Source organism: Rhinolophus hipposideros (genome assembly GCF_964194185.1).
Source record: "Rhinolophus hipposideros genome assembly, chromosome: 25".
Classification (NCBI taxonomy): Eukaryota; Metazoa; Chordata; class Mammalia; order Chiroptera; family Rhinolophidae; genus Rhinolophus; species Rhinolophus hipposideros.
In genome coordinates, this window is record NC_138071.1 from 25,067,244 (window position 1) to 25,081,177 (window position 13,934).

Here is a 13,934-nt window from a genome sequence, read left to right on the forward strand (position 1 = left end):
AAAAAATTAGGGTCTAGAGGTTAAGACTGGCTAATTTTTTCATGCTAATAAACTTGATAAAATCTGCATTGTTTTGGTGTGTGTTTCAAGAAGAATATTTCCTATGGGGTCAGAAAAAGAAAGCAATGATCAAATGGCTAAAAAAAGAAAAAAGAAAAAAAATCTGACTCTCACCTCATGGGAAATATAAATGAGGGTGTAATTGGATTCTGTGATTTCCCATGAATCTGTGAGATTCTACACAATGTAAAGGAGAAAAAACTTTCTTCTGTCCTCAGATTCTGTAGCTGGGCCTAAGAATTAAACTGACACAAGATAGATGAAAAGGAGAAAAGCATATAAATTTTAATAGTTTTACGTGCACTGAGGAGTTTTCAGAAGACAAGTGAAGACCCAAAGAAGCCATTAAGCCCAAAAGCTTATATGCCTTTTTAAACAAAGGATGATAAATTGTAAGGATGTGGCAAGAAAAAGAGGCTTGAGGTAGGGGCAGTGAACTGAGACAGTGATTAGGAAACGTTTTGGGGAAACTAACTGAAGATAAAGGTTATTGTAGTAGATTTGTTTGTATGGGTTCCGACTTCTTCCTTGGTGCAGGGAGGAAATTTTCCATCGGGTAGAAGGGGGTGGTCAGAGAGCCCTTCCTGAATCTAGTGTCCCTCCGCTGCCTTCAGCTTAAAATAATCAACATGACAAAGAGGTATATTTGGGGGTGGTATGTTCTGAACCCCTTCAACATTAGTGTACTGCTGACACTGGGTTTACAAAGTGCTTCGTGAATTACAGTGATGAGGTGTGTAAACCACACCATTTGGTTGCAGTAAGCATGTGAGGAACGAGAGATTTGCGTTTGAAACCCCACGTGGTAAACTGCACGTCGTCTCATCAGTGGGACAAAAACAAAGGGGTGCAGCTGTTGAATGATACCATGTAGCATTATGCTCGTCTATGATCATTTTCCTCAGGATAATTTAAATATATCTTTATTCTGTTTTCACTTTCATATTCCTGGTGGTTTGAAATGGTTCTTTATTTTCCTGCCTAAAGAAATGAATGCAGTGTGAATATAGTCAATGCTCATTATTCACAGTAGTTACGTTCAGTAAAGTTGCATGATCACTGAATTAGCAAATATTGAACCACTGCTCCCCAGGGAAATGCAGGGTTGGGTTCCCACAAGCCTCTGGTCACTACATTTTGGTCAACCAATCAATATATAACATTGCTTTATTCGTGTTCTGAACAACACCTTCTTTAGTATATATTGTTGATTTGTTACCATTGAACTCACAGTCAATAACACTACAACTCACACCTGCACAGAGCTGATCTAACACATGTATTTTCTCCATAAGGCACATCACAGCTTCCTTGGGCTTGAGAACACAAGAAAGCACTGCAGCATGACTCGTGGGAGAGAAGCATTTCAAATAGTGAAATCATCCTTAAATCGCACAAAAATGCAAAAAATATGGCACTAAATTGATCATGAATGGACCAGTTTTTACAGTGGGAGAGCTGATATAGGAAGGCAAAGCATAGCCTTGTCAGGCCTCAGCTGGGAACGTGAACATCTGGTGACTCAAAAGTTCTGTCCCTCTGCATATGTCCATTGGTGACAGGTAGCAGAAACACCATGAGCATTGATGGGGGTGTGGGGTACAAATACATTGTAGTGACTAGGCAAATTTGCAAATACACAATCTTCCAGTAATGAAGGATTAGCTGTATCTGTTCACTGGTAATACTTTTTAAAATATATAAACCTGGGGTGCCAAAAAAATGTCTACAAGTGGACATTTTAATCAATGTTGCTCAAACAGTAGTTCGCCATAATCAGAAGTGTCTGGACACTGATGGTAACCACTTTGAGCACCTCTTGTCATTGCAGAAGTCAAACGGGACTTGTATTTATCTTTTGTTATTGGTATATATTGAGTGTTACAATTTTAATACAGTTTTCCTTTCTTAAAATGTATATATATATTTTTGGCCCCCTTTGGGTATTTCCTTTTTTAGAAGATCTTATATCCAACATCTTAGTGATTGCAGCTCAGATTTATGGTGTTTTCTTTCCTTCATCCCTCCCTCCCACCCTCCTACCCTCCTTCTTTCCCATGTTTAGTGTATGTTTATGGTGGCATGGAGTGGTATATCTTTGGATCATATGATGCTATTAAAACTTTTTTGCTGGTTTTTAACCATCCAGTCTCTATTCATTTAGCACTAATTAACTTGTTTCTAAAGAATTTGCCTGTTGAGAAATAAAATTCCTTGCTGATACATATTGCAGTCATTCACAATTAAATGATATCATGGAAAATAAATTGAATTTCTCAGACATTATCCATTTAGTCTTATATTCTGACAATATCCAAGTTTAAAGAGATTCATATATAAATAAAACATATCTATGGGGCACTGGGTAGCAGCCTCGGCCTAATACAAAGTACAAAAGCAGCTGCTCAACATTTAAAAATAGGGAGATTTAAAAATAGAGAGATTTCATTAAAATGTTGGATTCCTGACCTTTCTTAAATATCCAGTGTTTGAATAACACCATATTTGCTGCATGGCTTCAGTGTGCAACCGGTGGGTAGAGACGACCTCCCTTATACCCATAATGCATCCCAAATGTTTCTCTACTATTCAGACCAAGTTTCTTAGCCAGGAATTTAGCATCTTTTCACTGTTGATTTTTTAATCAAGGAAAATCTTGCCTCTGTGACCCATATCTTTATGAAAAGTGAGAAAGTGAAAGACAGATCAGTGGTTTTTACAAGCCAGCCTCACCGATGTGTCTGAACTGCTTGTCCCCTCTGGGCATTGAAGTTGTAACTTCTAATTTGGGGAGCTTCCAACTATTTTGGCCCTGTCAGGGTTCGTTCTCAGCACCAGTGGTAGGAGCATTGCTCACGTATGGAAATGAATTAATTCAGCCTGCTCACCTGAGCCTCAGTGGGGGTGCGGGTGTCATGAAGTAATGGATGACACCCGAGTTCACAGTGAATCAGATTCCCTTCAGTGGCCGCATCACAGAGGTGTGTTGATGACTGGGCTGCAGCGTACCGTTTAGTGTTTCACCAGACAGGAACCAACCATTCTAGCGGAGAGGAGGGAGTCCATTATGTCACAACGTGTGTAAATTCTGAGCTTTACAAATCCTACTTTATCACTGGGGTAAAAGATTCACCCAAAGGTATGTGAAATCAACCCGAAAATAAAATGAAGCCGTAACGTACTACATCCTGTGCATAAACTCACATACTAAGCATATGGCCCAGTCTCTTCCAAGTAAGAGCAAATCACTTGTACCAACTCATTTGGCTTTAGGAAAGTACAGGAAGTAAGATAAATAGAAATGACAGTCTTTACTAGTCACCTAGTGCACACTGCTAATTGTCGAGGAAACTCTGTAGAAGTTGTTGGGAAAGTCTGTCCTGTACAGACACACACACACACACACACACACACACAATAATGTACTGAATATTCCATACATTAGATAGGTAAGTAAATGCATAAAATCTAGAAGGATACACACCCTATTACTCATTAACATTGATGATCTCTTGTGTTTGGGATTCATATTCTGTATTACTATATTTAATTTCTTTTCAACAATAAGCGTGCATTACATTTATAGTAATAACTATAGCAAAGGTAATTTTTAAAATATTAAAATTGTTAGATGGTAAAAGATTCCCCAAAATATCCAAATTCAGGAAGTAGACTAAATAACAATGCTTTTTTTTTTTTTTCTCCCCTTAAGAAAAGTTTTTTCTACCATGATGATTTGATGAATTGGGCACATTACCAGCTCTTTGAGTTACTGTTAGAAACACAATTGTGGAAGCACTGTGATTTTTCATTTACATTTCAAGTAGCCATTATTGTTGTTCAGATTGCTTAAACAGTTCAACCATACATATTTAATCACTGTATAGAAAACTTAATTCTAGGGAGTGATAAGCAATCCGGGTAATGGAGAAAAAAATGGTCACTTGTCCCAAAATAAAAACAACATATTATTAGATGTGAAATAAAATTTGAGTGTATTTTGTAGGAAATAGAACTAAATTCTGGATTTTAGAATATCCCAGACTCTCTTAAAAGTGCATGGTATATCTTTATGTATACATGACACATCGTAGATTATTTCTAGGAATTTTGTAATTTCAAGGCCAACTCTAAGATCACAACCACATGTTAGTACTGTGCAAGCATTTGACCCATTCAGGGAAGAACGCCTTTGATTTCATAATGTGAGTGATCTCATTTGCAAAGCATTTCGCCGTGTTTCTCAACTGACCATTGACCACTGGCCATTTGTCAGATGAGGCTTGGTCTGCATGTTTTTGTTAATAGCCTAGAACTGTCTAAAGAAATAAACTTTCTGTCACTTTTTCCTTTGTTCTAAATGTAAGGAAGGAAGAAATCAACATTTGCCTTAAGTCACTATTCTATACCTAAAACTGAAGGTGGATTTTGATTTAGGTGAAGATGTAGGAGGAATGAATTCTTTTGATCTGAGCTCCGGGAACATTTACCTCCTGAGAGATGAATGGGGAGTATTTTATGTCAATTAATATATACTGTTGAAGGTGTGTAAAACAATGGTGTGTCTGTTATTCAACTATCACTGATATGAAATTGACTGCAAATTTATGCATACTGTCTAGAGTTCAGAATTTATTCCTTTCTTCTGACTTTTCATTTATGCACTCTTTAAGACAAAAAGTAATTTCTACCAACTGCTGGATTATAAATTCAACCTGGAATCTGATAATCAGATTCCACTTTTTCTCTCTTTTATCTCTCATCACAGATGATAAAGCTAGTGCACTTGAAATTCAGCTGTGATAGTATAGTTGATTAAACTAAAGTCTAATTGGTTTTGCAGTGTTAGCAGAAACCAAAATTCAATGGCTGATTTTTTTCCCCATAGTAAAATAAACCTCTGTGAGTCTCAGAGAACAGAATTCTGTTGATTATGAAAGTCTTTTTATGGACAGTAAAGAACCGCTAGTAAAATTTAAACTTGAAACTTATTATGTTTTTTCTGAACTTTTTAGAATCCGCTAATTCTCTAAACTATTGTTTAAAAACATGAATATTTGAGATAATGGGGTCAGTGTTTGGAAAGGATTCGAAATCTATCAATAATTTGTAGGAAGAGCTTAGATTGACTTTTAAATCATGTTTACACTAAGTGTGTTCATGGTAGTCGTTTTATAGAATTAGATAAGAGCAAACCTTATAAGGGCGAGTCATGCACAGAAAAGAGCAGATGTAGTTGTCAAAGTTCTGGGCCTCAGCTGAAGCAAGGATCGGGTTGCATTCTCTTGTTCCAGGAGAACCAAAGTATTCCACGTGGTGACTGGAGTCTGCAAGTGCCAGAGCACTAGGACAGGAAACGAGAAATGGTTTCTCTGACAGGCTTTCAACCTACTATTATTTTGCTCCACTATCTCCCTGTGCAGCTCGTTGGCAGCACCTTGCCCCAAACTGAGAGGCAGGTTTCATCCAGTCTTGTAATTCCAGAGTCATTAGAGCTCTCCTGTTTGACTACGTCTTGTGTGATTTCAGATTAAAAGCTAAAAGAAACGGAGTTGTAAAAAATACTTTTAAGGACAAAGGTTTAATTATGATAACTAAGCTTCTGTTTGTACTCAAAACTTGATCTGAGTACAAATCGTAGCTGGCTCAAAGCTGATTACAATTCATCTTCCAGCCATTCCGTGGATCGGAAACCCCCTAACCAATAGGGCATCATACATAAGACCATCTCATTTTCCATTCTGGTGTGAATAAGAAGTAGTTATGAAATGCATCCCACCATCGCCTGATTCTGAGGATGGTGACAAAATTGTTCATACTTCTAAAACGTTTATATAATTTTATGGCTTCAGTGATATTCCCTGAAATCAAATGATATAGTCACAGTATAGAATGGATATGTGTTCCTTCAACTCATTTATGGGTGATGATATCTTTATTCAGTGTAGCCAAAACCATGAGTAGCCCAATTCTTGTTCTAAAGGCAAGGAGCTAACAAAGGAGTTCGGACGTGAGGCCCAGGAGCAAATAGAATGAACCTTCTCAAAGTTCAATTAGCTGTAAATTCTAAGCACTGTCATAAAGGTCACTCAACATGTCGTAGAATAGAAGCACCATTAGAAAATGAGTATGCCATCAGTCCCTGCATTCCCAGCGCTTTTATTTTTCTATCAAAGAAAAACTGATTTGTGGGTAAAGTGTATATTTAAAAACTGTAAGTATTGGTTCTTAAAAGGAAAACGTTAAAGTCTCATAATACCTCAGGGATTAAGAATTTTATTTTTTTCAAGTAAAGTCTAAACTCCCAAGTTAATTTTGAAGTATATAAATCATTGATGGAATTGATGTTGTTAGTGTCATAATTGAAGTAAAATTTTATGTTTATAGAGATTTCTATGATCATTCTTTATGACTACTTCCCATATAATTCACTTCAGGACACGCAAATGAACCAAAAGAAGAAATAGAAGAGAACCCAGGACTTCAGATTTCTCAGGGGGAAAAAAAAAAACTCATTGCTCATTTATTCTGTGTAGACACTGGTCGGAAGTGGGTGACACACTGGATGACAACCTACAGTAACTGAACTACAACATTATTTATTTCTTATTTTAGGGGCCGCTGTTATCAACTTTGACGGCCATGTTGTATTACCATATAGATTCAGAAACAAGAAGATGAAAACACTGAAAGATGTCATTGCCTTGAAATTTAAAACCACTGAAAGTGAAGGGGTGATCTTGCACGGAGAAGGACAGCAAGGGGATTACATCACTTTGGAACTGAAAAAAGCCCAGCTGGTCTTCAGTTTAAACCTAGGTATGTTCTGACTTTTGACATCATGCTTTCCATTTGCCAGTATTCCCATTAATGAAATGCTAATGTTTAATCCTTAAAATGCAAATTATAAAAATGCTCACATTGTTATCAATTTAGTTTTAGTCCGTGGTGGTTGGTATATATTGATATACTTATTCATTCAGAAAACATTTATTAATCACCTGAGTCATGCAAGGTGTATACTAGCACCTGGGAACATTAGTGAAAACGAGAGAAGGCCCTGGAGTTCATGAAGCTTATGATATAGTGAAGAAGTCCAACCTTATATTTTATATTATTATTTTAAAACAACTGCAGGAAGAGAATGACTTCAAATAATGGTAAGTGCAGTGGAATCTTGAACAACATGGAGCTTAGAGGCAGTAAACCCCCATTTCCATAGTCAAAAATCCATGTATAACTTTGGACTCTGCCATTGGCTCTTGGTGTCTGCAAGTTTAATCAACCATGAATCGAAAATACTGTTTTCTATCCAAGGAACGGAATCTGAGTCAGGAAAGCAAAAATTCGTTTTCGATCCATGGTTGGTTGAGTCCACAGATATGAAGAACTAGCTGCATTTATTGGGGAAAAAAATAGTGCATATAAGTGGACCCCCACAGTTCAAACGCGTGTCGTTCAAGGGTAAATTTTAGTATGAAATCAGTTAAATAAATTAATAGTGCAGAAGCAAGAGGGATCAATGTTAGAATGTGTGTGGAGGAAAGTCCTTCCCAAGGAGAAGTGGTTCAAGCTGAGGTCTGTACCATGGAAGTATCTGGGAGAAGAGCATTTCAAAGGAAGGCATCGCTCCAGACAAAGCCCGGGAATGCTCAAGGAACAGAAAGGAAGCTGGTGTGGACAGATGTCGTGAGGAACTGATCAGCAGATGAAATCTGAAAGTTAGTCATTTGTTCAGATCTTCGAGGATCCCGTAGGGTGTGGTGAAGCTGTTGTTTTTGAGAATGGGAAGCTGTTGGTAGGCTTTAAACTATATGGCATCCTGCTTACTTTTCAAAGTTTGCTGAGGCTTCTGTAAGAGAAGATGCTGCTTCCACCAGCGTGAGAGTCACAAGTGTATTTCTCCAGAGCCCACATGAGAGCTGGCACCGGCTTGCAGAAGGTGGTTGTCAGTGCAGATTCAGAAGAATGGGTCCACTCTGGAGATGCAGAAGGTGGTTGTCAGTGCAGATTCAGAAAAATAGGTCCACTCTGGAGATGCTTGTAAGTGGTAACTTCAGCACAGTTTATAATGAATTGGGTATTTAGTAAGAAGGGAAGAGAATAAAGCATAATTCCTAGGATAGGACTTGAGCTGCACTGGACATCATGCCATTTTCAAAACTAGAGAAAGCTCTGTTTTCTCGGTGGTTTCTCCTAATACAGGATTGTTAGTTTCCTCTAATAGAGGAACTAAGGAGATCTGTTTGGACAGGGTGCATTTTAGTTGAGATTTCTCTTAGGGAGTCTCGTGTATGAGATTGACAGGAGAAGGTGCTAAATGGAGATGAGGAGACGTGGACAATAGGGAAAAAAGAATACGTTATGTCAGAGAGAGGAAGGAAAGGAAAGAGGAGGCCACTGTTTTGAATTCACCTAAAACGTCACATACAAAACCAGAAGGGAGGTTACTGTGTGGCGACATAGAAGCTCCTATTGATTTACTCCCAGTGGAGAGTAATATGTACGTAATATGAGAAAACAAAGTCTGGGAGGAAATAGACCACACTTTTTTTAGTGGTGGAAAAGAGCAATTAATATTTTACATATTAATTCTTCAGAATATTTTCCACTTAATATTGCACATGTATTTATGTGTAACCTTAAAGAAAAACAGGCCTAAATAATTTTTGAAATGAGGTTCACTAGAAGGTAAGGAGGAGGATTGGGGTGAGGAAACTAGAAAATAAAATGTAAGTTCTTTTTAAAAATACACACACAAACACACACACACTCAGAGCTTTGGGATTCTATCTAAAAAAGTTTATTTTTTCAAACCTTTCTTCTTTTAAAAATAAAGTGAAACATAAATAGGGTTGCCTTTCCAAAGTCACTTGCTTTACAAAGGTGTGACGTTACATTACTATTCTGAAACAAGTAAGTGATCATGTGACCTCTCAAAAAAAGATCATTACCATTTCACTGGCAAGCACTTTACTTCTCAAGTTTTATTGACTGACTAGAATTTGTAACAGCCCTGGAAATAACCTCTCATCAGCTGTTGCTCTTTGATTCCATTATTTAGATAGTAGGCATATCTAGCTGCTGCTTAATCTTTTAGTCTAAATAAAACTGAGTGTAACCTTTAACTTAGATTTATTTTTTTCTTTTCTTTCCCCTCTCCCCGATTTACATACACAATCCTGATCACACATCAGCATTTGATTTCGTCACCACAAGAGAAGCACATGTGATGTAGGAAATCCATAGAAAATGTCAGTATAGATATCTTCAATGTGAAGAAAAAGAAAATAATTTAATTATTCAGTCAATCATGTGTTTTTCTTATTTCTCTTATGCTATTTCTTCTGAAACGGTATTATATTTTATCGCATTTAGTTTTGTCTGACCATAAAAAGCAATCCTTCATTAGACACAATATAAAATGGTATAAAATATGTAAACAGCATCAGAGATGACCTTAGTAAACGTTCTGGATTCCTCCAGCCTTTCACCCTTACTTATAGTCTTATTCCTATGGAGAGCTTATTTCAAAACTAGATTAATGAATGCTGCATCTATATTTTTACAGGTTTTTATTTTGAAGTATAACTTGAGTAAAATTTCCGTGCCATTAAATATTACATTATGCTTAAGATTATGGCATTTGGAGTCAGAAAACGAAAATTGTCATGCTGTATTTTCTTGACGAAAAATAATAACACCAACAGCAATAATAAAAGATTGCTAACAGGTGACATTTAATGAATGTTTACTGTATTTCAGGCAGTGTAAGCTCTTTGCATGTACTAAATAATTCAGTCCCCACAGCAGCCTTGTAAAGCAGGTACTGTTTTTTGCCCTCTTTATACATGTGAAGAAACAGGCTCAGAGAAGTTGTTAATTTGCTCAGGATGGTAGAGTAAGCAGTGGTGGTGGTGCCCGCGTCAGAACCCTCTGGCTCCAGTGCCCAGGGGCACGGATTTTTTAAGGAGCCTACCCGTTTCTTTAATAAAGCTTGTTATTTTTCAGGGAGCAGGCGTTTTTTCATCTTGACTATCTTTTTTTTAATTTTTTTTTCCCCCAAAGTCCATACTTTATTAAGATTTTCTTAGTTATTACCTCTTGCCTTTTTTTCTGTTCCAGGATCCCATCCACAAGATTCCACGTTACATGTAATTGTTATGTCTCCTTAGGTTGTGACAGTTCTTCAGACTTTCTCTTTGATAACATTGGCAGTATCTTGCCTAGCTTTTATGTACGTTGAACATGACACTGTTTTTAAGGGGAGTGACACGCGGGTTTTCCCATGGCAACTTCTACAGACAGAGCGCCCGTTGTAGTGTTGTCCATACAAGGGCAGCTGCGGCTCGGAACCCAGGTGCCACCGCCTTGTCTCTTTCCCACTCTCCCGACACAGGAAGCAACCAGCTGGGTCCCATCTATGGCCACACGTCTGTGACGACAGGCAGCCTGCTGGACGATCATCATTGGCACTCTGTGGCCATCGAGCGCCAGGGCCGGGGCATCAACCTCACGCTGGACAGGAGCACCCAGCACTTCCGCACCAATGGCGAGTTCGACTACCTGGACCTGGATTATGAGGTGAGCCTGCGGCCGTGGCCGTGGTGATGGATGTCGGGCGGCTGCCTGGTCTCCTCCCAGTGCTGGAGTCGTGCTGTCGTGAATTATGCTACACCGTTGTCATTTTCTTCTCCAAAGAAACGCATGTACCACTGCAAAGCGGGATTTATTAATATGTGTCATCTTACTCACGTCTAAACTTTGAATCATCAACACTTGACATATTTTTAAAATCTTGGTACCAACGTAACCGTTTGAGAGTAGGACCGTCTGTCATGTTATCAGGACCGTTGAATGAGCCCAGAGGACATTGAAGTTGTAATCTTTCCATTGGTAGTTAGTTGTCATATAAAGGATCTGTTCTTCTTGATAAGCTACAGTGTATTATATCCAAAGGATTACCTACTATTTATTACAAAATACTGAATAAGAAATCCTGAGTTCTGATTTATATTAAGCAATGTACAAATTCATGACTGTAGATAGTTCTTTTGACAAGTTCTATCTTCTCAGGTAAAATTTTCATAAAAGAAAATATAGAATATCTTAAAGAAACTGTCCATAAATAACAATGTTTTTTTTTGTTTGTTTGTTTTACCTTCCAAATGATCAAAAATTAAAAAATAATCAATGATCATATTGGTCCAGTAAAAATATATTTTTTTTCATAATATACTACTAGTCATATCAGGTTTTTAAAATAAATTATATGGGGAGAAAGTCAACCTTAAAATGCTTATCACAAATGTCAATCATGTAGAAATAAGAGTTCTATAAGAAGAGATTTATCACAGGGTAACATACACTAAGAGAAAAGAGATGGCACTCAATGGACAAGAAGAGCATAGCAGTAAAATAAACAGGATGAAATATTATTTAGTTAGAGATTTCCAAACGTTCTTATTAATTCATGGAACCCCTGGTGTCTTATTAATTTTCCACACCTGTCCCAGACCGTTCTGTAATAGTTAGAACCAAACAACCTAGTAAATACTTAGGCCCTCACAACTTGATAGCTATTTGCAAAAAAAAAAAACACATAAAATAAAATTTTAAAATATAGCTTTATTTCATTCTTAAATTAATAAATCTCTAGGAACGGGATGAGTGCACCTTCACTGAACAACTTCTCAGATTTTGGAATCAGATTTGACACTGCCATCCTTATTTCCTGTCCCACTCTTACTTGCATATGACACCGTTTTTCCCAAAGACAGGACATCATCCAAAGCAATGTAGCTGATGTCAGAATGGTGAACTACCTCAGCCAGTGTTTAACAAGTGTCCAGAAGATATCAAGTATTGCATTGTTTCCTTTTCAATATAAAGTCGGCTGTGGCACCCCTTTGAGTTCTCAGTGCCATCTCAGTTCTGAAATCGCACATCTGTACATACACATGTATGTATATTATCGGTACCTGTATACATTTTTAAAGAATGTGGAATATACTTGCCATAAAAATAAGAGAAAAAGTCAGGACTTAAAATGGTGTTTTCTATTTTCTTTGTATGTTTAAATAGTTTCTAAATATTCTGTGATATGAATATATTACATATATTCCTAAATAGGAATTTAGAATAGAATAGACTATATAAACCCTGATATAGAGACTTTATTAACATTGAAAGAAAAAGGGTATCAGGAAATAATTGCACCTCCAAAAACAAAATCTCTTTTAAACAAAAGTGATTGTTGAAAGGGAAAGAAAATTCCAGAAACTTTTATCTTCTCTACATTAAATAGTATGATTCTTGGCTTCTGTGACTTATCTCCTTCTTTATGAGAGAACTTAAAGATGAATTATTCATTTTCCATCAATAAACTTTGAAGTATCGAAGAAGAGGTTGGAAATCCTTGACCATTAGCAACGGGCAAACATAATTCCAGTTTTCAAAAAACAGAGTTAAAAATTGGGGGTCATAGACCGTATAGAGTTTGTGATGAAATCTAAATAAGTATTCACGCTCACACAACTCTTTCCATACAGAGTCAACAATTTTGGGACACTGAAGCCCATTTATATACAATATCATGTTTGAGAACCTCATCTGTAGACTAAACAGCCTGGGACATTTTATGTGAGAGAGAAACGCCAGGAAGAAATTTAAATTTACTAAGGAAGAAGCAGGATAGACTCAACTTATTTCTGTTTGTAGAGCTACAGCTGATTACTCTCCTCTTAGATACTGCAGTTATCGGCATGCACTTCAGAAAATGGTTAGGCTACATTTGCATGCCCGCGTGTTTATCTTAATAAAAAGGGACTCTCTTTGCTAGTTGTTTAAAGAACATTCAGGACTATAGTAGAGTCAGTCTCAGTGTTTTTGCATGTATCTCCTTGACTCCTCCATTCAGTAGCTAGACTGGAAGCCTAAAACAGGGCATGTTATGAGTAACAAAAACACTCCCATCATTCAGCAAATCCCAAGGATTTTAGGAGCTCTGTGCTGGGAACTGGGGACAAAGACCAAATATGTTTATTCTACCACACCATTATGCAGTAGTTCCATCATATAGACACAATAAACGTCAATAACTTTGAAAGCATGCATGATAGTAAAATGTAGAGATGACTTCTGAGTAGTTATGAATGTTTTTGTTTAATATAATTGGTTTCAATGAAAGCTCCTCTATTTTAATTTTTAACAATGAGTGTGTAAAACAGGCAGTTCTCATGAGCCAGTGTGACGAGGATTCGGCGTGCCGCCCCTAGGGGTAAATTAAATAACACCAGCCAGCATTCCTATCGCTGTGCTTCATGAAGGAAACCACAGAAAACAAGTTTGCTCCTGTGACGTAACTGGATGGGGGGACATTTTGTGGAAGACCGGCTTAAGTTGAAGAGTTCACCTCACTCACCTCTGTAGCCCGTGTACACCACAAAGAGAGCCAGTCACCATTTGCAGTCTGGCTGCTGGCTACAAGGTGGCTTGAGAAGTGTGCCGGGCCATACAGAGGTATATGGCTTCATTCGTCGTCTTCTCAGCCAGTGTACCTGTGGGGCAGGATGGCAGATAGGAGCGTGGCCTGGCTCTCTCCTCGTCAGCTACATTCCAGGGCTCACCCACGTGGATGCCATGCCCTCCCTTGTCTCTGCAATACAGCTCTGCTTAGAAAGTACTGGAATGGCTCCCTTTGTTCACTGCAGAACCTGCCTAGGTTTTCAGAGAGAAACTGGTTAGGATGTTGGAGAGAATCGATCTGAGGACCTCACCCTGGAGTGACAAGCCTGCATTCGCATCTCTTTTTGCCCCTTGCTGGTTGTGTGACAGTGGACACATCTTATCCCCCTTCTGGACAATGACACATT

At 37.8% G+C, this 13,934-nt stretch overlaps 1 protein-coding gene across 1 annotated transcript in view; it reads left to right on the plus strand.

The window, feature by feature from the left end:
* Nucleotides 1-13,934, plus strand: part of CNTNAP2 (contactin associated protein 2) — a 1,518,236-nt gene that overhangs the window by 705,258 nt on the left and 799,044 nt on the right. The window contains exons 5-6 of the mRNA XM_081038748.1: nucleotides 6,676-6,879; nucleotides 10,460-10,644. Coding sequence (XP_080894874.1) covers nucleotides 6,676-6,879; nucleotides 10,460-10,644 — 389 coding nt within the window. The remainder of the gene's footprint in view (nucleotides 1-6,675; nucleotides 6,880-10,459; nucleotides 10,645-13,934) is intronic.